Raw genomic sequence first — 22789 nt, forward strand, 5'->3', positions numbered from 1 at the left:
TTAACCCTTTATGCACTGCGGCTCGTACCCACAATTCACTGGCATTCCTCCACCCCACGAGAGAACTGCACATGTAGCAAACATCCTTTTTTTTTTTTTTAATTAGGCCATATTGATACAGCTGACCATTCAGGAAAAAGGGAAAAACATTGCAGCATTTGTTCAAACAGCCAAAGCAGAGAGACTATGAAAAAGATTTCAGGAAGCCAAATGTTCGGCTGTGGAGAGACAGAAGCTAAAGAGGTTGGGGGGAGGGTTGAGGCTGATATGACTCAGAAATATATTCATCCAGGTTGTGGAAGCAAAGCACTGTCCAAATGAAATGCAACATTTTATGGGCATGTAAATTGTCCAGCGGCATGCAGATAAAAGCAATAGATATGGTATATATTGTTGACATTATGTTAGTATAGTCTTGGAAAAGATTATTGTTATGATATTTATTACTATTATTATTCAGGATTTCTATAGCGCCAACAGCTCTTTACAATATCAGGAAAACATTATAGTTACAATGCAAAACAAGACAAGTTGGTAAGGAGGGCCCTGCCCCTCAGAGCTTGCAATCTAAAAATTATTGTTATGATACAGGATTTTTATAGGGCCTAAGGGCCCTTTCACACCAGTTGCAGTGCGTTCTGGCCCGATTCTTGCCAGAACGCACTGCTTCGCATAGCGGCCGGCTCACTTTTTAGTGGGGCAGGAGGGGGCGTGGTGGGCCATTGAAGTGAATGGCACCGTAGCCACACCCTTAGGCCGCAATGCAATCGCCCGCACTGGATCGCAAGGCACATTCTTACATTTCTTAAAGAGGAACTTCACCTTTATCTTAAAATTTACAACAAAGGCAGCTTTATAATAGTCTAGTAATGGCAATCCACAGATACTTCTAGATAATTGCAGGCTTTCTATTCTTTGAATACATTATATTTCTTTTCCTTCCCATTCTCATGGTGCCCATTTTTTTTAAGTGCAGATGAATCCACCTCCCTTTATGTCCTGGAATTCTGGCAAATGTGACTGTAGTATGTGACAGTGCACATCATCTGAAGGGGTAAAAATGACATTCCCCCAGAGATCGTGCGAAATGTTGTGGTTTACAGATGAGATTTCCCAGGAAGGAACCGGTGATATAGCCCCAGCCCCACCCCCAGGATGCATCTGTGAGGCCAGAGCTACATCACCAGAGCCTTACTCAACCAGGAAATGGAAAAACAGTAATTATAAGTAAAAGAAAAATATGTTTGTTTAACTAATGAATTTAAGATGAATTTATATCAGCATGCAGAGCATCATGCTGATGAGATTTTAGTGAAACGAGGTAACGGTCAACTTTAAGGCCTACTTTACATCTGCACATTCCGAAAAGAACAAATGGGAAACGTGCTTGTGGTGGCATTCCTTTTAAATTACGCCCCCAAACACGCCCGGTTTTCCGCCGCGTTTCTGCGCATGCAAACGCGGTGGGAAAAACGTGTCCCGTAAAATAATACAGGAGCCTTTTTGACGCGCATATATGACCCCATATATATTTTCTTCTGAACCAAACCATTTCAAGGCAGGCAGCTGGCAGCCCACATGGTGCACGGCATTTTTCTTCTCAACCCTTTCAAGGCGGGCAGCAGGCCGCCCACATGGTGCACCGCATTTTTCTTCTCAATCCTTTCAAGGCGGGCAGCAGGTGGCCCACATATCACACCACATTTTTCTTGTTAATCCCTTCAAGGCGTCACTGTTAATTCTTTTCAAATGTATGTAATTATGGTTGACTTTTATACCCACTGACACCAATTATAGAACTGATTTTTGCACTTGCTGAGCAGCAGTGTAAGGGACACTGCTGCATACTTCTGACCACTGCGTTCTGCATGCGTAAATGTGCTTCAAAGGGGCTAAGATCTGTGTACTGATTACACTGTATATGGTTTCTATATAAAATACCATAGGGTGAAGAGTTTGGAGAAGGCAGGAGAAGTGAACAATCTAGGACAACATAGCTGATTTGGAAAAATTCTCCAATTCAGCTCACTTTCCAGTTCAGCTATGTTGTCCTAGATTGTTCACTTCTTTTGTCTTCTCCAAACTCTTCCCACTTTAGTAGATAACCCTGAGAATTTTGCATTATGGTATGTCTGCTTTTATTATACTAGGCATAGGACTCAGGGCCGGGGACATAGCTACATTTGCAAAGAAAAGTACCAGCAAAAACAAATTGCTGTGCTACCCCTGTAAATCTACCATTGAAAGCATTTTGTTATATCTGTTTGATGAGTGCAAAAAATACCTGTTGATCCTGCCAGAAATTCAGAGCTGTCCTGTTCATCCTTCTTTTGTTATCTTAGGGAGACTGATTAGCCCCCCAAGTTCCTATCTTAGACTATAGAACAATTACAGGGTTATTCACAAAAGGGTTTAGAGTTTGTAGAAGGCAGGAGAAGTGAACAACCTAGGCCAAAGTACCTGATTTGGAAAAATTCTCCAATTCAGCTCACTTTCCAGTCCAGCTATGTTGTCCTGGATTGTTCACTTCTCCTGACTTCTCCAAACTCTTCACCCTTTTGTGAATAGACCTGTTAGACTCTACCCAAGCCAGGATACTATCTGCATGGAGTTTGCATGCTCGCACTGTGCTAGTGTGGGTTTCCTCCGGGTACCCCGGTTTCCTCATACACTCCAAAGACATGCTGAAAAGGTAATTGGCCGCTGTATCAAATCAGCCCTGTATGCATGCGAGATTGGGACCTTAGATTGTAAGCTGAGGAGAGGGACTGATGTGAATGTACAGTATGCAAAGTGCTGAATAAATTGTCGGCGCTATATAAATACCAATAATAATCAGGATCATCATGGAGGCGACCAGGGGACCAGAGGGGCGATGGCCCTCTGCACCAACCTTTTACGGGGGGTGCTGTGGGGGCCATTCTGTGCTGTCTGTCTACCTGCCTTCCCCATTGTCTGTACTGCATTATATACCCCCTGCATTGTATATGGGCCATATACAATGCCGGCTGTAAATAGGACACACCGCCAGTTCACCCCTTAATTGCCTCTCCATAAACCATGAATAATGAATATTGAATACTGTGTGCATCCCCTCCTCTGCACCATGACACTCTGTGCTGCCCAATAATGCCTGTACCCTAATATTGTGTAATCCCCTCCCCTGCACCCTGACACTCTCCACCGCCCTGCATTCCTGCATCCTTGTACTATGTTCACCCTGTAAATTTGAGTATACTAGCATTAAATGCATTTTACTTTAATTACTTTAGTATTTTTTGTTTTTAAATACATGTGCTTGGGGGGGGGATAAGGGGTTCTATATTGTACTGCTGGAAGGGACTCAGGGAGTGCTAACAGTCCATGGGGAAAGGGAGTGCAATACTTGTCTTGCCCCGGGCACTCACAACCCATGCTACACCACTGCAAATAATAAATAAGTCTTGTGGAGGGGACAGTGGGAGGATCTAAGTAGTTTAGCAAAAGACTGGGCAGAGCTGACCCCATTAAGTCCATGAAAATAATGTCTGTTGTCAGCTCACAAGAAATTCAGAGCTGAGTGCACTTCTGGTACATCAACAAGTATTATTCCAGTGGGGGACCAGTAGCACCTATCTTAATTTTGGTTGCCCTTGTCTGCCTGACATCTTGGGGTTGATTTACTAACCTTATAAACACACCACGAACATGTATACACCTCTGTAGTGTGTTCCCTCCCAGCATGATCTATGGGTGGAATCTAAACACCTTTGTAGTGTGTACACACCCAGCAGGTGTGTTGTGCATGAATTGCAAGGTGATGTTGTGTAAATTAGCTCTATGTTGTGTTGCTTGCGTTGATGAATGCAGGAATGTAAATGCATGAGCTAACCATTTTTGTCTAAACTGTGAAGCAGCATTATATATGCATCATGTGCATGATTTTTCCATATATGGCATTAGTGGAAATATGCTTTTAGAGACTTTTTGGTTGATAAATATGTTTTGCTGTGTGAAAATCACACGCACCTAGTGCGTGCGTGTGTTTAGGTTAGTAAATCACCCCCCTTGTGTCTGGGTTTCTGCTGCCATGAAACCCAGACACAGCATTCAAAATCCGGACTGTCCGGGTGAATCCTGGACAGGTGGCAACCCTAGTGCATTCACTAGCATGCTCTCATGTAGCCAGTCACAGTGATCACATCATTAGGAAGCCAGTTTCTGCACCCATCATTCAGAACCCCTTAGTTGACACTGGTGCCCAGAGGGTTAAAGGGCTAAAACAAAAGTCAGTTAGATGTTACAGAATATCCTTTAGGAGGGAAATCTTCCCAAATAATATATTGCTGAAGAACAGTAATGACACAGAACAAAAATAAGTCTTATAAAGCTGCTTCCTGAGTTTTATGTGACTTTTTAACTTCTTCCTTTTGAAAAGATCAATAGAACAATGTGCCAGATGAACGTTTCCACTGTGTTCTGTTACAAGAATGAATACAAACTATAGGCTTTTATTTATTTTTTGCTTTGTTTTGCAGACATTTCCACAATGAACTGGACATTAACACTTCGTCTGGCAGTCTTGTTGGCTGTATGGATAATTTGTGCTTCTGACACTTCTCAGGGGATCAATAAGCATAGTAGAGCCTTTCGTAGAAGAACAATACCTAATCAGAGACAATATCTCCATTTATCTAAAAATCAAAGTAATTATGTAAATAAAGACTCAAATAAGAGGAACTTGTCACAAATTATGCTGAGTGATGAGGGTCAGCCTCATGATAAAAAGGTTAACCCACAGCAAAGGCCTGTTTTTAGACAAGCGCAGGCTAGAATGTTAAAGGATGACAGTGCAACCTCTGCACGTTCTAGAACAGCACGATTCCCTTCGGCTTCAAATTCCCCAAATATCCTTGCTAGTTTCGCTGGGAAAAACAGAGTCTGGATTATCTCTGCTCCACATGCATCTGATGGATATTATCGCCTAATGATGAGCCTCCTTAAAAATGATGTGTATTGTGAACTTGCTGAAAGACATATTCAACAGATTGTCATATTCCATGAGGAAGGAGAAGAAGGAGGCAAAATCAGACGAATTACTAATGAGGGAAAGATATTAGAACAGCGGCTGGATCCATCAATCGTTCCCAAAATGATGACTTCTCTAAAACTGGAAAAAGGAAAATTTGGTATGGTTCTTCTTAAAAAGACTTTACAAGTTGAAGAAAGATATCCTTATCCTGTGCGTCTAGAAGCTATGTATGAAGTTGTTGACCAAAGTCCTATAAGAAAAATAGAAAAACTTAGGCAAAAAGGCTTTGTACAAAAATGTAAAGCAGCTGGAGTTGAGGGACAGGTATCTGAAGAAGGAGAGAGTAGTAGTAGCAGTGGAAGTAGTGGAGGGGTTAGCAGCAGCAGCACTAGTAGTACAAGGGTTGTGAAACCTACTCAAGCCAGTGGCACTGTCCAAATCACATTTAAGAAGGAAGAACCGAAGAGAAATCTAGTTCCTACAAGGTCCACTAGGGTCAGAGCTACAAGAAAGCCTCTTATAGTACCAGCAACACCTTCACCTACACCCAAAGCCACAACCTTACCTCCTCCAACAAAGGCAACTATACGCATATTAACTACAGCAACAAGGCCACCCACAACACCACCTACAACAGTCCCTCCCACAACTCAGAAACCATGGACTACAAAATTTTATGCCACTCCTGAGGCTCACAGAATGCATGTTCAAGCTGAAGTAACAACGAGAGATCCTGAAACAGCAGGACATTACTTTCCTGTGAGAACAGATAAACACAAAGATAGACAGCATGTGCAGACAGGAAAGCACTTTGCTACGACAAGCAAAACAAACAAACCAATGGTCCATGAGTCCCACACAGATGCTCCCGTTATTTCAGCAACCACAACAGAGCACTATACAAAAGAAAACACAGGGCGGTTTGGGGATAACCGCACAGATAGAAAGGACCATAGTTCTCATGATATAATTCCAAGTCAAAAGAAACCTATAAAAACCAAGCCACCTAAGAAAAAAGGGGTGGAGAAAATTTTAAATAATGAATACGAAGACAAATTTGACCTTGGTAAACCCACAACGCCACTGGTGGAAGAGGTGGTAGAGGAAGCAAACATTCCACCAAAGAAAGGAAAAGAACAGAGAAAGGAGGAAAAACCTGAGAAAGCCGAAAAGAAAAAAAAGAAAGCTGAAAAAGTGGAGAAACCCCCCAAGAAAGATAAACCAGCTAAAAAAGATAAGACAGATAAAAAGATCAAGACAGAAAAAGACCGAACTAAGAAGAACAAGAAAGTTGTCAAAGCAGAGGATGACATTTTCACAAAGCCAGAGAAGAAAATTCATACAGAAAGTCTGCGAAGGTCATTGCCAGCATTCTTGGATAATTTTGAAGGCAAACGAAGACTGTTGGTAAGTGTTTTTCCTAATTACAATGCATGAAAACATATATGTGGCTTTATTTTGTGTTTTTATTACTTTTTTTTTTATCAGTGCTACTGCATCAGCTGAAACAGTCCTTCAGCTGGCCATTCACTATGCAATTTTCACATGAGATGCAACAAACCAATATCATTAGCAAACAACTGGGTATTGCAAGAAAATGTCACAGGGTCCCTCCATCAGGGCAATATAGTGACGTCATATGGTCACTTTGTAGCCCTGATGAAGGGACCTTGCGTGGCCCCGAAATGGTGGCTATTTGACGCATGTGATACATTTCTTCAATACATAAACATGAGGATTTAAGATTATCCTTTGAGTGCTGGTGATTTTCATTCTTTTGAATCTGCATGGCGCTACATCCTTAATCATCACTGCGAGCACCATTGTTTATCTTGGGTCCTAGTCGCTGCAAGGAGTGCAGGGGATACACTTGGATACCCAGCTATAGTAGTAGCCGCAAAACGTGCGTAAATTGTGCATAGGTTAACTTTGCTTGTTTTTGTGCCATGCAGACGAAAGCGCTGAAAACTGCGCTGAATTTCAAACTGCTATGTGTGAAGTAAAGGTGTGTGAAGTAAAGGTGTGTGGAGCCTAAAGGTGTTCGATTGTACAACACAGCACCCTCTAGCTGAGTTAATTTGCTCCATACTTCCCTAAAGTATGTGTACATAGTGAAAGGTTTTTGCTGTCTGTGTCCCACTTGAGAGACTTGCCATCACATCCCGCCCTGCAGACACAACAGGAGATAACTGTAAATATGCACAAAGTATGATAAATTCTTTACATAGTCAGTTGTCCTCAAACATTTGTCCTAATTGAAAGATTTTCCCTCATTTCTTACTGTTGTGGCAAGTCCAACATTTTGGATTTCCCTTCATTTTCTCGCTCAGTGAGAGTGGTCACCAGGATGAAAAGAAAGGGTGAAGCTCTGACTCAACAGAGCCACAAACAGCAATAAAGACTGAACAAAGGGTCTACCTTTTCCCCACTCTAATCCTTCTAATACTAAAAAAAATGTTTTGCCTTAACGTACACTTTAGGGTATATGTAAATTTAATAGAAGGACTTTTATGAGTTCCTAGAGGATTGCTGAAACTTAACAAGATGTCTGCCTTTGCTATGAACTACGCTTTGTCAAATTAACACTTTGTAATGGAATGTTATGCTATAAAATAACTGGTTGGTTTCAGGGAATAGTAATATAAAGGTCAAACTATAAACAGTGCATTTTACATAAACGTATGGCTTAGATTTGACACTAGTCACGTGGTGCCTATTATATGTCAAGTTCACCAAAATGTACATTACACTGCCCGTGTATGCAATTAGTTTCCATTTACCTGCAAAAGCATATGTAAACAAAAAGGCATAGCGATTCATGAGTGGATTAATATTTGGACAGATGATACATAGCTCAGAAATTTTGAGAATTTATCAAGTTAAGCTGGATAAATATGTCTAAAGTTGAGAGAAATAGGCTTATCGTACATGGAGAAGACTGTGGGGACCACATGCTCATCCTAGAGAACAGGTTTAGCTGTGTTAGGCCCTCCAGCTTGCACCAGCCTATCACAGAATCCTATGGAAGAACTCCATACAAAACTAGTGACTGTCACTGGCCAGAGATCTGGTAAACAAAGTTAACGTGAACCTGTGGTTGGTTTAAATAAGCTGAAGTAACTATGTAAAAGAACATTACTCAAGTGTGTCCCTAGTCTTTTTGCCCCCTGAGGCAGTGTCTGGGAGGGTGAGGGAAGTGTTGGTAGTGCACACTAACCGGGGGGGGGGTGGTGATCCTGGGGTTTGACCTCTGCATCGTCTCCTCACCCAGTTCTAGTCCCGGCTCTGGCCAGCCCTCCACGTATCTCACAACCAGTGATGTCACTGGTTGCCAGGAGCTTGGCAGAATGCCGGGCACAGCGTCCCAGGTTGCTAAGAGCTGGACGAGGAGATGTGTATGGCCTTTACACACCTTCCTGTCCAGCTCTTAGCAACCATGTTTCTCCCCTCTCTGTTCCTCCAGCGCTGACTAGAGGGACGGATGGTGGAGGGGGCGGACACAGCTCATTCTGCCTCTGGAAAGGCAGCTGTCAATCAGGCAGTGGGGTGGATCTAGACAATATTATTGGGATCTTTCCCAGCCGATTACAGCTCTGCACTATATGCTGATTTTTGGGTCACAGGAGGACATTAGTAAATGTCCTCCTGTGACCCTAAAAACAACTATGGGCAAAAAAGGTTGGGACACAGTTCTTCTCTACATACGTTGTTTAGTTTTGAGCAACAGCTCGAAAAAAAGATGTTGGAAAGGGGTGCAGAAAGGGGTGACTAAATAGATAAAGGACCTGGGTCACCTCAACTGAGGAAAGATTACATAAACTAAATGTATTCACCCTCAAGAAGAGGTGATTTAAGGGGTAATGATCACATTATTTAACACATACAGGGTTATTCACAAGAGGGTGAAGAGTTTGGAGAAGACAAAAGAAGTGAACAATCTAGGCCAAAATAGCTGAGCTGTAAAGTGAGCTGAATTGGAGAATTTTTCAAAATCAGCTATGTTGTCCTAGATTGTTCACTTCTCCTGCCTTCTCCAAACTCTTCACCCTTTTGTGAATAACCCTGATAGATAATGCATTCAGTGGAAAGTTGTCACTACAAAAGAAACAGAACACTCTTTGGAACTAGGAAAAAGGAGGTTTAACATTCTCATACGGAAGGACTTTTTACTGTAAGGATTCTCATATTGTGAAAAAGTCTACCACAGCAACTCGTTACTTCTGACTCAGTGGAGTATTCAATAAAAATAAAATACAGCATATCTAAATGCTTAAAATATAAGAAATAACATATAATATTAATCCGGTATGCTATCTGATTGCCTCTGGGGGTTAAAAATTAATTTTCTTCCTGTTGGAGCAAATTGGGTCACACTTTATATGGGTTTTTATACATTTGTAGCGCCCCCCTGACCCCCAAAGGCATGTTGGGAGGAAATCCAGAGACTGAGAGGGCAGACATTTTACTCTCAGGGGTGGATCCCTAGCTTTTTTCAATGCTGTATTGTAGAACAGCCAAAACTGGGAGAGCGGGTAAAGGGCTACAGAGATCCATGGACAAAAATAGACTCCAGTCTCACCAATCCCTTCCAGCTTCCACAGTGCAGGAATATTTTAGTTGAGACAGAAGACACTGTGCAATAGAGCAACAGCTGAATATGAGACTTCCTTGAGATCTTCCCTGGGAGAGACACCAGACTTGTTCTTGAAGTCCATGCCACCCAAGCCTTCCTGGCACCTCCAGCAGATAAAGGGCTCTACTGGTTTTCCATCCCAGACAGTTCCAGACCCTACCTGGGTCCACATCTGGCCTCTGCAGACTTCAGGCCTAGTTAGCTTCTCCAACTGTGTACATCCTACCCCCAGGCTAGACTCAGGGGCAGACTGCCCTGAGCACATGACAATTCCTGAGTATTTAAGCACTTCGCAGCATGCACCACTGGCAATGAAACCCTTAGTGATTGGCTGCTGAGGCAGAAACACCCCTATTGTTCTCCCATTAGCTGCTCTGCTCTGTGGCAGGGTTACACCCCACAACAGGTAGATGCAAACAATACCAGAACACCTAGGAATGACCAAATGAGCACAAACTACAAATATGTCAGACTGATTACAGTTCCAGCAACACTAAAGTGCCACTACACTTAGGATAAAGGGGCTACACCTTCCTCGTGGTCAACTATAGGTTTAGAATTTGAGGATGCAATAGGGTTGCCACCTGTCCAGGATTCACCCGGACAGTTCGGGTTTTGAATGCTGTGTCCGGGTTTCATGGCACCAGGAACCCGGACACAAGATGTCAAGTAGACAGGGGCAACCAAAATTAAGATAGGGGCTACTGGCCCCCCACTAAAAATAGTCTCAACTGTGATATTTACATATTAATGGGTGGTTCCTTTTACATATGAATAAGCCACAACTCATTCTCCTAAAAAAATATGTCCACGTGTCGCTAGAGTGTTCGGGTTTCGCTTGAAGAAAAGGTGGCAACCCTAGGATGCAAGCAGGATTTTTTTCATTTGGGGGGTGTTATTTATGTCGTTCAACTTAAAGGTTTCTTTGCTCAGCTTGACTAACTGAAATCAAATGTGTTATCAGTACGCATCTTACAGTATATAAAATATTGCTATGTATGCTCACACAATATTTGTATTTTACAATATAGCTCATTACTACACCAAAAGAAGACAACAACATGTATTCACAACAGCGAGATGAGTACCTTGAGACAGTTTGTGAAATGGCCGTACGAAAAATCTCAATTATCACCATTTCTGGTACTTTAACAAACAGCACTATGAAAATTGACCACTTCCAACTAGGTATGTACACATTTAAAATGGACAGTTGTTTATTTGCTTTTTACTTCTCTGATCGCCCATGACTTCCTCTTTGTCTAGCCTGTTTATTTAAAATTTTCTGATTACCCTCGGGTAAATAGCTTTTATCCACACAGCAGACATTGCTGAATTATAATATCCCCATTGTTTAAATCTCTCATGGGAGTATCATAGTGCATCTCCCAGAGTCCTTGCTAACTTATAGAACAAGGGTAGGGGGTGGCCATATTCTATAGAACTATTACAATATTTGTAATAGTGTTGACTTGTTGTCACATTGGTTTTAAATTTAAAAAAAATAGTGTTTGCCTATGTCAGCGATTCAGGTCTATGCATGGATTTTTTACATGTAAATATCTGATGCTAAAACTGTGCTCCTTGAGTTTTCCTTTTCTATTGGTGATTTACAAAATGCACAAGGGAGTCTATGAAAGAAAGGGGTGTGTTCTTGGTTATGATGAGTATAATGGCTTTTGATTACTCAGATGGCAATCAGAAACAAACAATGCTAAATGGGCATCACATCCTGTAAGAACCTCATGAATTCAGAAAGTCTCAGAAGAGACAAGTGTTGTGCCAACCAAAACCTTATTAAAGTGTATCGAAACCCAAGAACAAAAATATAAGATATTGCAGCTTACCCTTTTTTTCAGGCTCTTTCTCCTTTATTTGCACTTGGTGCTCCTAGCAGTTACGCCTTTTCTGTACACTTGCTGTACTGTATTTGTGCAGCAGAAGCATTGTCCTCCTAGGCTGTTTACTCCCAACTTGGACTACAGAACACACACTCATTTTCTCATGTTCTTAATATGGGTGTAGTTTACAGAGGTAACTCACACCTCCCACCTTTCTGAGATGAGAAAGAAGGACAACTTCCATTCATTAAACCCAAAATATTTTTTGATCTCTCCATTATGTTTCCTTTATATTGGCTTTTTATAAAAGCAGACCAGATTATTGAGAAATAAGATACCGGTTTTAGTGCAGAATAACATTTTGGAAGTTAAATAGTACCTTTTCATAGAGATCTACAATGCTGTAGATATAGCCTGAGCTTCTTTTTTTTCCCGATTAAGATAAAGTAGGAAGGGTTAAAACGCTGCCAGTTTATTTTATGCTGTCTGTGTACCATTGGGGAAATTTTCCTGTCACAAAGATGGAACAGGAAGTTAGGGGAAATCTACTAAAGTGAGTGAGTCGTAAGTCCCCGCTTAAAAAGTTGTCCCTCCCCATTGGAAGATTTCATCTTTTCTCTTGTTCAGGGGAGAACACATTTTGCACGTCCCTTTTTTCTGGGTGACAATGGTCACAAGTACAAATGGAAGAGTGAATCAAAGCTTGACAGAAGGTCTTACTCTTTATCCCCCACTTCATCCAAAAAAAAGGTTTTGCCTAGAAATATACTTTAAAACTATTGAGGGCTGCAGAGAAGGCGCAAGAAGGCCACAAGAGTCCCATAAAATAGAAGAATGACATGCCTGGGCCAAACTAAAGGCTTTAATTATAAATGTTTTCTTCCAAGATTCACACAACTTTCACATATTTTTCTAATTGTTTTTTGTTGGAAATGTGTGAATCCTGGGTGAAAGTTGTATGTATCTTAGGTGAAAACATTTATTAAAAAAAAATGCATATTAAATATTCATTTATCGTCGTCCCTTGTATATGTTTAATAAATACGTCTGGATTTTAACTACAGATACTGAATGTATAATGTGACCTGATAACCAGTATAGTCTGGCAATGTTTTTTTTTATACCGGCTGTTTTTAAGGACTGACGTCAGAGGACAAGGGATATTATCACCAACTTCTTTCTAAATGTGCATCCTGTTACGCAAGGCGTTTTCCATTCTGCAGTATTTCATATCTCCCTTTCGCACTAAAATATAGTTGCTGAATATTTAATTACTGTGATCAGGAAAGAGGTTGGTCAGCAGCTGTATAGGCCCCTTGTTTGGAGTGTAAATTCTGAAAGTTTAGATCTTAGATCTGAGAACAGGAAAGTCTAATTTCCTGTCTGGTGTTTATATAATAGACTAAATATGTCTCCAGGCTTTTTGATCGAATACTTGAAGCAACCTACAGGTCTCTAACTTTCATATCCTTTACAGAGAATGTCTTAGCTCAGTATTTGTCATTGTTTGGGTCAGAATATTACAACTTACACAGTCTTGACACAAATCAGGAATTTTAGGTATCAACATTTTGGCACTTTGAAACTGGTAGTGATATTTTCCATGCGCAAGGCAATTATTGGATTGATAGTTTAAGGGGTGCTTTATAAACTGTTTAAATTCACAACACTTTATGGCTACAAGGAGAACGGAACTTACTATGCTCCTCGCCTCTATCTAGTGGCCATAATGTACTCTGAATCTCGTTTGCATAGTTGTTGGCTAAGCGAATGGCCTATAAATCACCTCCTTAATGTATCTCTGGTCAAAACATTTTGTTTTGGAGAGAGTGTAAGAGAGGTAAAATTCACTTCACCTGTTTACCTTCTTTGAATGAATACCTCACAAAAGGGAGGGGGAAATCCCCTCTTCTGATGACAACTATATTTTTGGATCTCCTATTACCTTCTGTAACAGTAACAACAGTCAACAAGGCCAATAGTGACTTTAAATCTCCCTCAGTAGTGTAAAGGACAGCAACACAATTTGACGGAGGTCCTAATCTGTTCACATTCTATCCACAATTGAAAAAACAGCTAGAGGCACCATTGTAGGTGCACTGCCTATCCAAATAAAAGTTGCCACTTGGATTTAGCTAAGCAAATAGGTCAGAGCCTTCCACCGTATAATAGGCAGGGGCGTATCTGCCGCGAGGTAAACAAGGCGTTTGCCTGGAGCGGCAGATTCGCTGAGGGCGGCACCGCGAGGGTTACTGACCTGGATGCGATGACGCGGACGTCGGCCTGGAGTGGACGGCGTGTGCAGACGGCGGGCGGCATTGTTTTGCAGTGAGTCTGTAAGCCCGGGGGGGGGGGGCTGTCGGAGAAGCGCAGGGTCAGACCGGGGGGGAAAAAAGTAGCTGCCTTGCCTAGGGCAGCACCAAAGTTAAATACACCGCTGAAAATAGGTCTAGGTTCAGCATCATCATGTGCCCATAAAACGAGGTCAATTGCCTTCCTGAACATACTGAATGACCAGGTTTTACCATCAATAGATTTTTTCTTCCCTGATGGCACATTGGGTATATTCCAAGATGACAATGCCAGGATTCATCAGGCTGAAATTGTGAAAGAGTGGTTCAGGGAGCATGAGACTAAATTTTCACACATGGATTGGCCAGCACAGAGTCCAGACCTTAACCCCATTGAGAATCTGTGGGATGTGCTGGAGCAGATTTTATGCTGTGGTCCAACCTCTCAGCATCACTACAATATCTTAGTTAAAAATCATTGCAGCTCTGGGTGGAAGTAAATGTTGTGCATAAACCTATGAAAATGATGCCATAGCGAATGTGTGCCATAATCAAAGCTAAAGGCGGACCAACAATATATTGGAGTGTGTGGCCTTTTTTTTGGACAGGCAGTGTATTTCTACAGTTCTCAGGGGTTAGGGTCATGTTCTAGTTAGTCTCAGGCTTCATGGGATTAAGTTAAGGGGGGGATTATGTCCATAGTATAGGCACAGGTACATTTTAAAGTGAAGCTAAAATCAAAAAGTACAGATTTGCTATCTTACAGGGTACATCTAAAAATGTTCATTGTACCTAAACAGTATCCTGAGAAATATACCGTTTGTCTTGAATTACTAGTGAGAAATGTCAGTCCACTTGATGTGTCTAGGCAATACATTGCTTTGAGCCTCATAGCTGTATTTCTACATTGTCAGAAATGTAGCTGTGCTAGTCTCATGTGATCTGGAGTAAGAGTTGATCATGTCTTTATTGTGTTGCTCACTATTCTCCTTGCTGGAGAGAAGGCCTTACCTACAGTGCAGGCATATGTCTGCTTCCTCTTTATAATGAAAATTGTGTCTGACAACATTATCCTTTTGTCGATAAAGAGCAGACAGGCACAGGACAGTCTGGGAATGAATGAAAGGTAGCTAGGGGAAAACCTTCAGATGTTACCTGGTAGAAACTGACAAAAGGTGCCGATATTCACTTCTGGGAAATAAGTCATATTTTGGTTCATGCAAATCAATACTCTCATCTGTTCACCTCTTAAATTGGACCTTTACCCCCTTTGACTAAACATCTGCATGCTGATATGCAGATTTTACATTCATTAGCTAAACAAACATATTTTTATTTTACTTAGAATTTCTTTTCTACACTTCCTGGTCCATTTTGGCACAAATGATGTAATCGTGTCTAAGAGTTGCATCCTGGAAAAGTTACATCAGCAGAGCATTGCTGGGAAATCTTATCTGTAATCTAGGGCTGCAACAACTAATCGACATAATCGAACTGTAAGAAGACTGGGGAAGAAAAAAGAAATAAGGTATACAGAGAATACAAAGCCGGCAATTATCTAGAAGTATCTGTTTGTAGATTGTAATTACTAAACATTTCTAAAGGTGTGTTTGTTGTTATTTTGAAGATCTGGGTAAAGTTCCACTTTAAGATTGCTTAACCACTTGCCGTCCGCCCGTTGTAAAAAAACTGACGGACGGCACTGCAGCATTAACCCTGATCTCTGCATCATCAGCTTCTTTTGGGGTCCACAGGTGACATTAGGGGTCCTAGAGACCCCTAATGTCTCCATAAAGAGGACCTGTCAGTGTGCCTTTGCTATTATATAGGGGGATTGTTATCCCCCTATATAATAGCAATAACAATAAGTGCAAAAAAATAAAATAAAAATAAAAGTAACATATAAAAAAGTTAAATTAAATAAAAGTCACATATAAAAAAAGTGAAAAAAACCCCAAAATGTTTAACTCCCCCACCCCCACATTTACGCACCCGGTGCCCCAGCGCGCAAAAACGACAATTGCGCTACACGTTACATATCGCCGCGAACGTCGCAGTGAGAGCAATCATTTTAGGGCCATCAATCACTGATAACACTAAACTGATGAGCGGTAACAGCTTTTAAAGCGTCTCCTATGGCCAATTTTGGGTATTATCGCTTTTTGAGGTTTTGCGCGCGCACACAATTTTAAGGCTTGACATGTTTGGTGTCTTTTTACCCGACGTGACCCTGTCTTTTATATTTTACCAAAAAATTGGGTAATAATAAATGTTTTATCATTTAATATAGGGGAAACTGTTGTTTTTTTTAAATTTCGGTAATTTTTCCTAAATATAGTAAAAAATAAAAACCCCAATGGTGAATAAATACCACCAAAAGAAAGCTCTATCTGTCCCCAAAAAAGGGTATAAAATTCATTTCAGTACAGCGTTGAATGACGGAATAAATGTCAGTCAAAGTATCGCAGCGCTGAATACTGAAAAATGGCCTGGATGGGAAGGGGGTGTAACACCGCGGATGTCAACTGGTTAAAGCTTAATTTCAGGTATGCAGTATTCTGCATACTTACATTGGTCCAGCTTGGCCCAATGTAAGTATGCATATGTGATACATGATCGGCTGCTGGGGATCATGTACAGTGCTGTAGAAGCTGGGGCTTCTACAGGCTGGCTGCAATCTTCCTGGTACTGTGCTGAGCGGCTCCCATCTGCTGTGAAAACACAGGGGGTTGTTAACGTAGCACAGCCGCCATTCAGAGAATGCCTAGTATTTGTATTGATGCATACTACATGTTCTCTGATTGAGGGGCGGATGTGACAACTGATGCCCTCTTCAATCAGAGAATGCCTCTGCAATTGTTTTGTAAGCAGTGTAAATACTTGAAATTTACTAGGTATGAGCCTCTTGCAGTCTTTCTACAGCAGTGCTCAGACTAGGGGAAGAAGAAGAAGCACAAAGAGATGGTCAGTTGTGCTGTCATACTCATGTGATAACAAGTTGCATGCTGATAGAGCAAGAGGGCAGAGTGATACAGGGATGACCTCATAAATGTGCTTTTTCTTTACTGTCCTATCAGAGACAGGAGGCAGGGACAAGACCTAGACAAGACCGCAGCAGAAAAAAACAGTCCACCTGCCTTGCCTTGTAGTAGAGCTGTGTAAATCTTAGAACTGGATGGAGAGAAATACAAATCCTTAGACAGATGAAATAGCTCCTATACTTGTTTTGATAATGAAATCAAAGCTTACTTACATTTTTCAATAATGAATCCAGCTCAAGCAAATATATATTGCCTAGCAAAGTATTGCTATATTTGGTCCAAGCACTTACATGTTTCCAAACTGCTGGCTCCAACTCTCTCAGCTCGACTTCCCTGAACTTCCTGTCGAGGACAGGAATACAAGAGACAGAGCAGTCTCCAGCAAATTTATATCTTCTAACTGGCAGAATGGATAATAGAGGAGTGGAGAGCAGGAAGAAGGGGAATGGATTGCGTGGATTTGTGTGCCTGTATGTTTGTGCAAAGTAGTAAAAGTCACTCGCACTCAAGCTTAAATCCAGTGAATATTTATTGACCTCTGCAGTGTCACATCATATAGTGGAGACACACACAGCTTACTAGCACACACAAGGGTGGCTCCATTGGACCCTGCTAGGGAAAGGAGCCACACTGAAACAAGATAATAGGGCTAGTGCTGAGGGGACCAGTTGAGTCTGGAGGAAACTAAAACGTTTAAATATAAAGGAACATCAACGTTTCATCAACGTTGATTCATCAACGTTTTAAATAGCTTTAAAAACTTTTGACTTCAGGTTCACTGCAAGTTGATACCAGTTCATATTATCATGGGAAATTCAATGCAGACCTTAACAAATACAGATGGACAGCTATAATATCTGATAAATGAACGAGCATTCCTTTCTTTCACAGCTATTGTTCCTATGTAGCTAATTTGTGATAAACCACTTACTGTCGGTTACTAAACGCAGCATAGATTAGTCAGGAGATTGAAATAGTCATCATGCTCCATTCTTGTAAAACGACCAGATGACCTAAACAGATGTCCTGCAGTGAAAACATTGTGACCACACAGAAAATCATAGGTGAATGAATCAACTTTGCCATGACGATAGAATAAAAATGAAGTTAAAGAAGCAAATAGTTTCACATTACACAAAGAAAAGAGAAGAACGCAGAGTCATATTTTCTATGTGGAATCAAATTGCTGACATCACTTTCCTGGCAATAAATGGCGTAATTTAGCCTGAACATTGCATGCAGCTTTTGGGTCAATACAGCATGGCACCATGCCTGATGAACAGAAGTTGTTCAGCATAGTACACCCACTACAGTTGAGGCTTGGCAGATAAAGACATGCCAAGAGCCCCCTCTTAACATCTGCACAAGCTTAGTCTTCTTGTCACTTGAAGCTATTTTCCAGGAAGCATTAAAACTTTTTAAGATGTGTGGCTGGAAAAGTTTGTCCCTGAATTTATTACTGGTTCCATAATATCGCTGTACTTCAAAAATTATTTTTCCTAATTACGTTGCCGCTCCTGTCCACTAATGCAGCATAGTTGGATTGACAGACCAAGACACTCCTGGCCTGTTCCATCTACCATGACCTAACAGCTTGACTGACAGGCCACGACACTCATGGCCTGTTCCATCTACCATGACCTAACAGTTTGACTGACAGGCCAGGACTCCCCTGGCCTGTTCCATCTACCATGACCTAACTGCTTGACTGATAGGCCAGGACACACCCGGTCTGTTCCATCTACCATGAACTAACAGCTTGACTGACAGGCCAGGACACTCATGGCCTGTTCCATCTACCATGACCTAAGAGCTTGACTGACATGTCAGGACACTCCCAGCCTGTTCCATCTACCATGACCTAACTGCTTGACTGACAGGCTAGGAGACTCCTGGTTCTAAATGAACATTCATGATTGCTGGAAGTGATTGGCAGGCTATAAAAATGACATTGCTGCTTCCTTGATACCACCTCTTAGTGCCTGTCCATAGCTGAGCTTTTTTAATCCCAGGTATGAAGTGCGAAGAATCTTCCTCTTAACATCTGCATGAGCCTAGTCGTCTTATCACTTGAAGAATCAAAAAGGAATTTGGGAAGAATCAAAACCTTTTAGGATTTGTCCCTGGGAAAGTTTGTCCCTGAATTTATTACTGGTTTCTATAATACCGCTGTATGCTGTGAAAGCTCCGCGGCCGCCCCTGAGAAAAAAAACCTTCCTGCACGTGGTCAGGAAGGTACCAAAACATCAAATAGGACGGGGGTGTTGGGACGTACCAACTGTTCCGTACGACCGCGGCGGACCCTGCAAAGGCCAGTCACAAACACCTTAAAATTCTCTCTTACAATTATGTCGCTGCTCGCTGTGGTGGGAGAACCCGGCTCCCAGTCTGTCCTGCCCACTAATCCAACATGATTGAATTGACAGGCCAGGACAGTGCTGACCTATTCCATCTACCAGGACCTAACAGCACAACAGGCCAGCAGACTCTTGGTCTGAAATGCCCATCCATGCCTGCTGGAAGCGATTGGCAGGCTATGCAAATGAAGTCACTGATTCCTTGATACCACCCCTGGGTGCCCATCCATAGCTGAGCCTTTCTCACATAGCTGAGGTTTCTCACAAACTGGCAAGTTTTAATCCAAAAAATGATAGTAGTTGTAATGTACATATTTAAAGGAAGTTATGCTGCAAATTACCAACTATCCCTAAGTTCAGATTTTTTTTTTTATAAGTAATTTTTATTTTCAAACAGTAAACCACATCCGTATACTGATCAGCCATTTTACCTTTTAGGTGGGGGGAAGCGTAACCTCTACACCTATCGCACTGATTCACTCTGGAAGCTGACCTAGTATCGAGGGCTATACGGGATGCCAAGGAATGCAGTGAATTCCAGGAAGAAGGAAAGGAGAAAAAGGAGGATAGGGAAGTGAGAGCAGGAGAAGAGGAGAGAGTACTTGGTGGCGGTGGGGTAGGCAGAGAGGGGCAAGGTCAAAGGAGGAAAAGGATAGGGAGAGGACCACAAAAGGGTAGAAGGGGAAAGGTGAAAAAGTGGCCCCAGGCCAGGCGACGTCCAGACAGGACCCCACCAGGCCAGGTGAAGTCCAGACAGGACAAGGTGACGTCCAGTCAGGAGTATTGTAGGCCGATGGGCGGACTGGGGTGGCAGCCTACATTGTGGGTGGGATCCAGAAAACTTAAATGCCAATGTGTCTAAGTTGAGAGGTAGCTGGTCACCGAAGTTCAGTTTAATTCTATTGCAACACTTCAAGCCTCTTGAGTAGATGACAAACAAAGTGGTCATATATTCTCTACAGAAACAACAATGATTGTACAAACTGCTTCTACTTGTCTAAACAGAAAGACAGATTTGCCTCAAGTTAATCCCAAATTTAGCTTAGTTCCTTGATATGGAAAATTGCTCTAACTGGTATTTACTATGAATCTTTACTAATGCCTGATGTAATGACAAACTTGTAACTGAAGAGAATGCCTTGAACCTCCTGGGGCCAGACAGCAAATTTGCAAGTAGCTGGTAAGGCCAAAGAAAGAGAATCAGCCAAAGCTTATGAACTGCTTTGAATTTAAGATATTCAGCTTGGCCAAGCCTGTAACAACGCAGATGCGGTGTAGGGAGCAGCTGTGTCAACACACACTGGTAAAAATCCTATGTATAAATGATGAGGGAGGGTGTGCAAAGAAAAGCATGACAATATAGAGTACATGTGAGTATACACTTTCATTAGGAAGATTAAAATGGAATACTTTCCTTCCAGCTTTTGCAGTGTGAGGAAAACCAACATCTGGGAGCAATTAATGTGATCAAACTTGGAGGAACATAATCTGGAAGGTTCAATAAAGCTACCACCAGCTCACTTAGATACAAGTCAGTATTGTTCTCTCACAGCTAGGGATTTGCTTCTTATTTTTGTGTTCTACTTCAAGGATAGTAAAAAATTTAAATGAAAAAAAATCTCTGACTGACAGCCCCATGCATGACTCCAAGAGGCAGAGGCATAATGGGATTTGTAGTTTTACCACAGCTGGAGTGCTGAGGTTGCCTACCCCCAGTTAGTTTTTGCAGTTGACATGGTTCAAAGTTTAGAGTTAGACCTAAAGCTAAACTCTGGGAAAAAAAATTATAATTTACAAACCACATTGGGTGGTAATTGTCCTTACAATTGCTGTTTTGGAGGGGAAGGATTGTTCATTGACAGGTAAGCACAGCCAGGGGGGAGGGGGCGGTTGGGAGAGTGGATTGTTGGGGATAATTCCATTTTCCTAACTTTGCCAGGGAAAGTGAAGTTACCCTTTAAAATGTAATCTTTCCAGGGTGGCAAAAAACGCCCCCCTCAAACTAGTGTGGCAGAGCCTCACCTGCCATTACCAATATCGGCACCCATAAAATGCCCCCAATACTAAGCACCGATACCGGCGCTTCACATTTTTAAACTTAAGCAGCTGCCGTTATGTTCCGTGCTTGCTGGGGACCTCACAGCAGCCTTTTGGAAACTTCTGCAAGCTGCATATGTACTCCTCCTTCATCCTTCCTGTGGATCGCTGCTGCCCGCCTCCAGACAGCCCACCTTAGAACCCACACAGCCCACCAAAGAGCGCTCACAGCCCACCTGAGACTGCGCAATGCCCACCAGAGACGCTACACAGCCCACCTGAGAGCATTCACCGTTCTTCTGAGACATTGCACAGCTTCCTGAGAGCCTGCACAATCCACCTGAGACAATGCATAGCCCACCTGAAAGACTGCACAGCCCACCTGAAAGCCTGCACAGCCCACCTGAGACCCTGCACAGCCCACCTGAGAGCCTCGTGACATTAGGCCACCACCCTGGAGCAACACAGAGTATGTAGCTTCACATTATACTGCATTGCTGTATAATGTATAGCTGGAATTTATAGTTCCTTATAGCGGGTGGTATTCCGCTTGCTGTATCCAGCGACTGACAGGTTACGCAAAATGTCTTAAACGGAAAGGGGTGGAACAAATCTAGATTAAGGGGGATGCCCAAATTTTGTCTTGCCTAGGGCAGCACAAACCAAAATACACCACTGAGTATAATAACACTAGTAGTAGTAGTGGTAGTAGTAGTAGTAGTTCAGGTGATCACAGTAATAAGGCTTTTTAACTTACGATCTTCCTTTAGGTCCTATTCACATTTGTGGGGCAGCATGGGAGAAATCACACATTACTGCAAATCTCTATGTGCAGTGCTGTGTGTTGCAATTCATTGTGAATGAATACTCAACACACTGTACAACTGATGGCAACGCACCCCAGTGCAAATACCATGCAATACTGTGCACTGCATTGTTAAAAAAAAGATCATGTTCGTTTTTAGATTTGTTGCTGTGCATTGGCAGCCGATTCATAATGAATGGTCTGCGTAAACACACCGCACTTTCACACACCACTACGGATCGCTCAAGTGTGAATCGACTCTAAGCCCTCTAGTCCTCTACTTTCAAAACTCAGCAAACCTACAGCCTCCACCAGAAATGAACTCTGTGCAGCAGAGGAAATTGTAATAAATCTTCAGGGTACTTTGAAAGCAAAAGTTAACCTGGTACACATTTGTATCTACAATTGTTTGATGGATTTAAAATGTCCTTTTTGCATATTGACTAATGTCAGCCAAAGGCTCAAGATAGTTATTTTTATGTTGTGAAGATGATTCCCTGACCTCCTAAATGGAAATTAGAATGTATTTTGAGTTAAGTTTTGAGAATACTGATTTTACCTTAGTACTGGAGCAATGTAAAAAATTTTTGCAAGCACAAAAAGCTGAATCTTTGTATAGAAAATTACTTAACACTCCCAAACAATGATATATATATATATATTTATAGATAGATAGATATGTATATCTATCTATCTATCTATCTATCTATCTATCTATCTATCTATCTATCTATCTATCTATCTATCTAGATATATATCTAGATAGATAGATA

The 22789-nt window shown here is 41.7% G+C and overlaps 1 protein-coding gene across 1 annotated transcript in view; it reads left to right on the forward strand.

Moving 5' to 3' along the window:
• Positions 1-22789, forward strand: part of CCDC80 (coiled-coil domain containing 80) — a 77683-nt gene that overhangs the window by 1348 nt on the left and 53546 nt on the right. Inside the window, exons 2-3 of the mRNA XM_018557305.1 lie at positions 4518-6418; positions 10676-10832. Of these exons, the coding sequence (XP_018412807.1) occupies positions 4529-6418; positions 10676-10832 (2047 nt within the window). The 5' untranslated portion in view covers positions 4518-4528. The remainder of the gene's footprint in view (positions 1-4517; positions 6419-10675; positions 10833-22789) is intronic.

The sequence above is a fragment of the Nanorana parkeri genome, unplaced genomic scaffold (genome assembly GCF_000935625.1).
Source record: "Nanorana parkeri isolate BGI_ZX_2015 unplaced genomic scaffold, ASM93562v1 scaffold278, whole genome shotgun sequence".
Classification (NCBI taxonomy): domain Eukaryota; kingdom Metazoa; phylum Chordata; class Amphibia; order Anura; family Dicroglossidae; genus Nanorana; species Nanorana parkeri.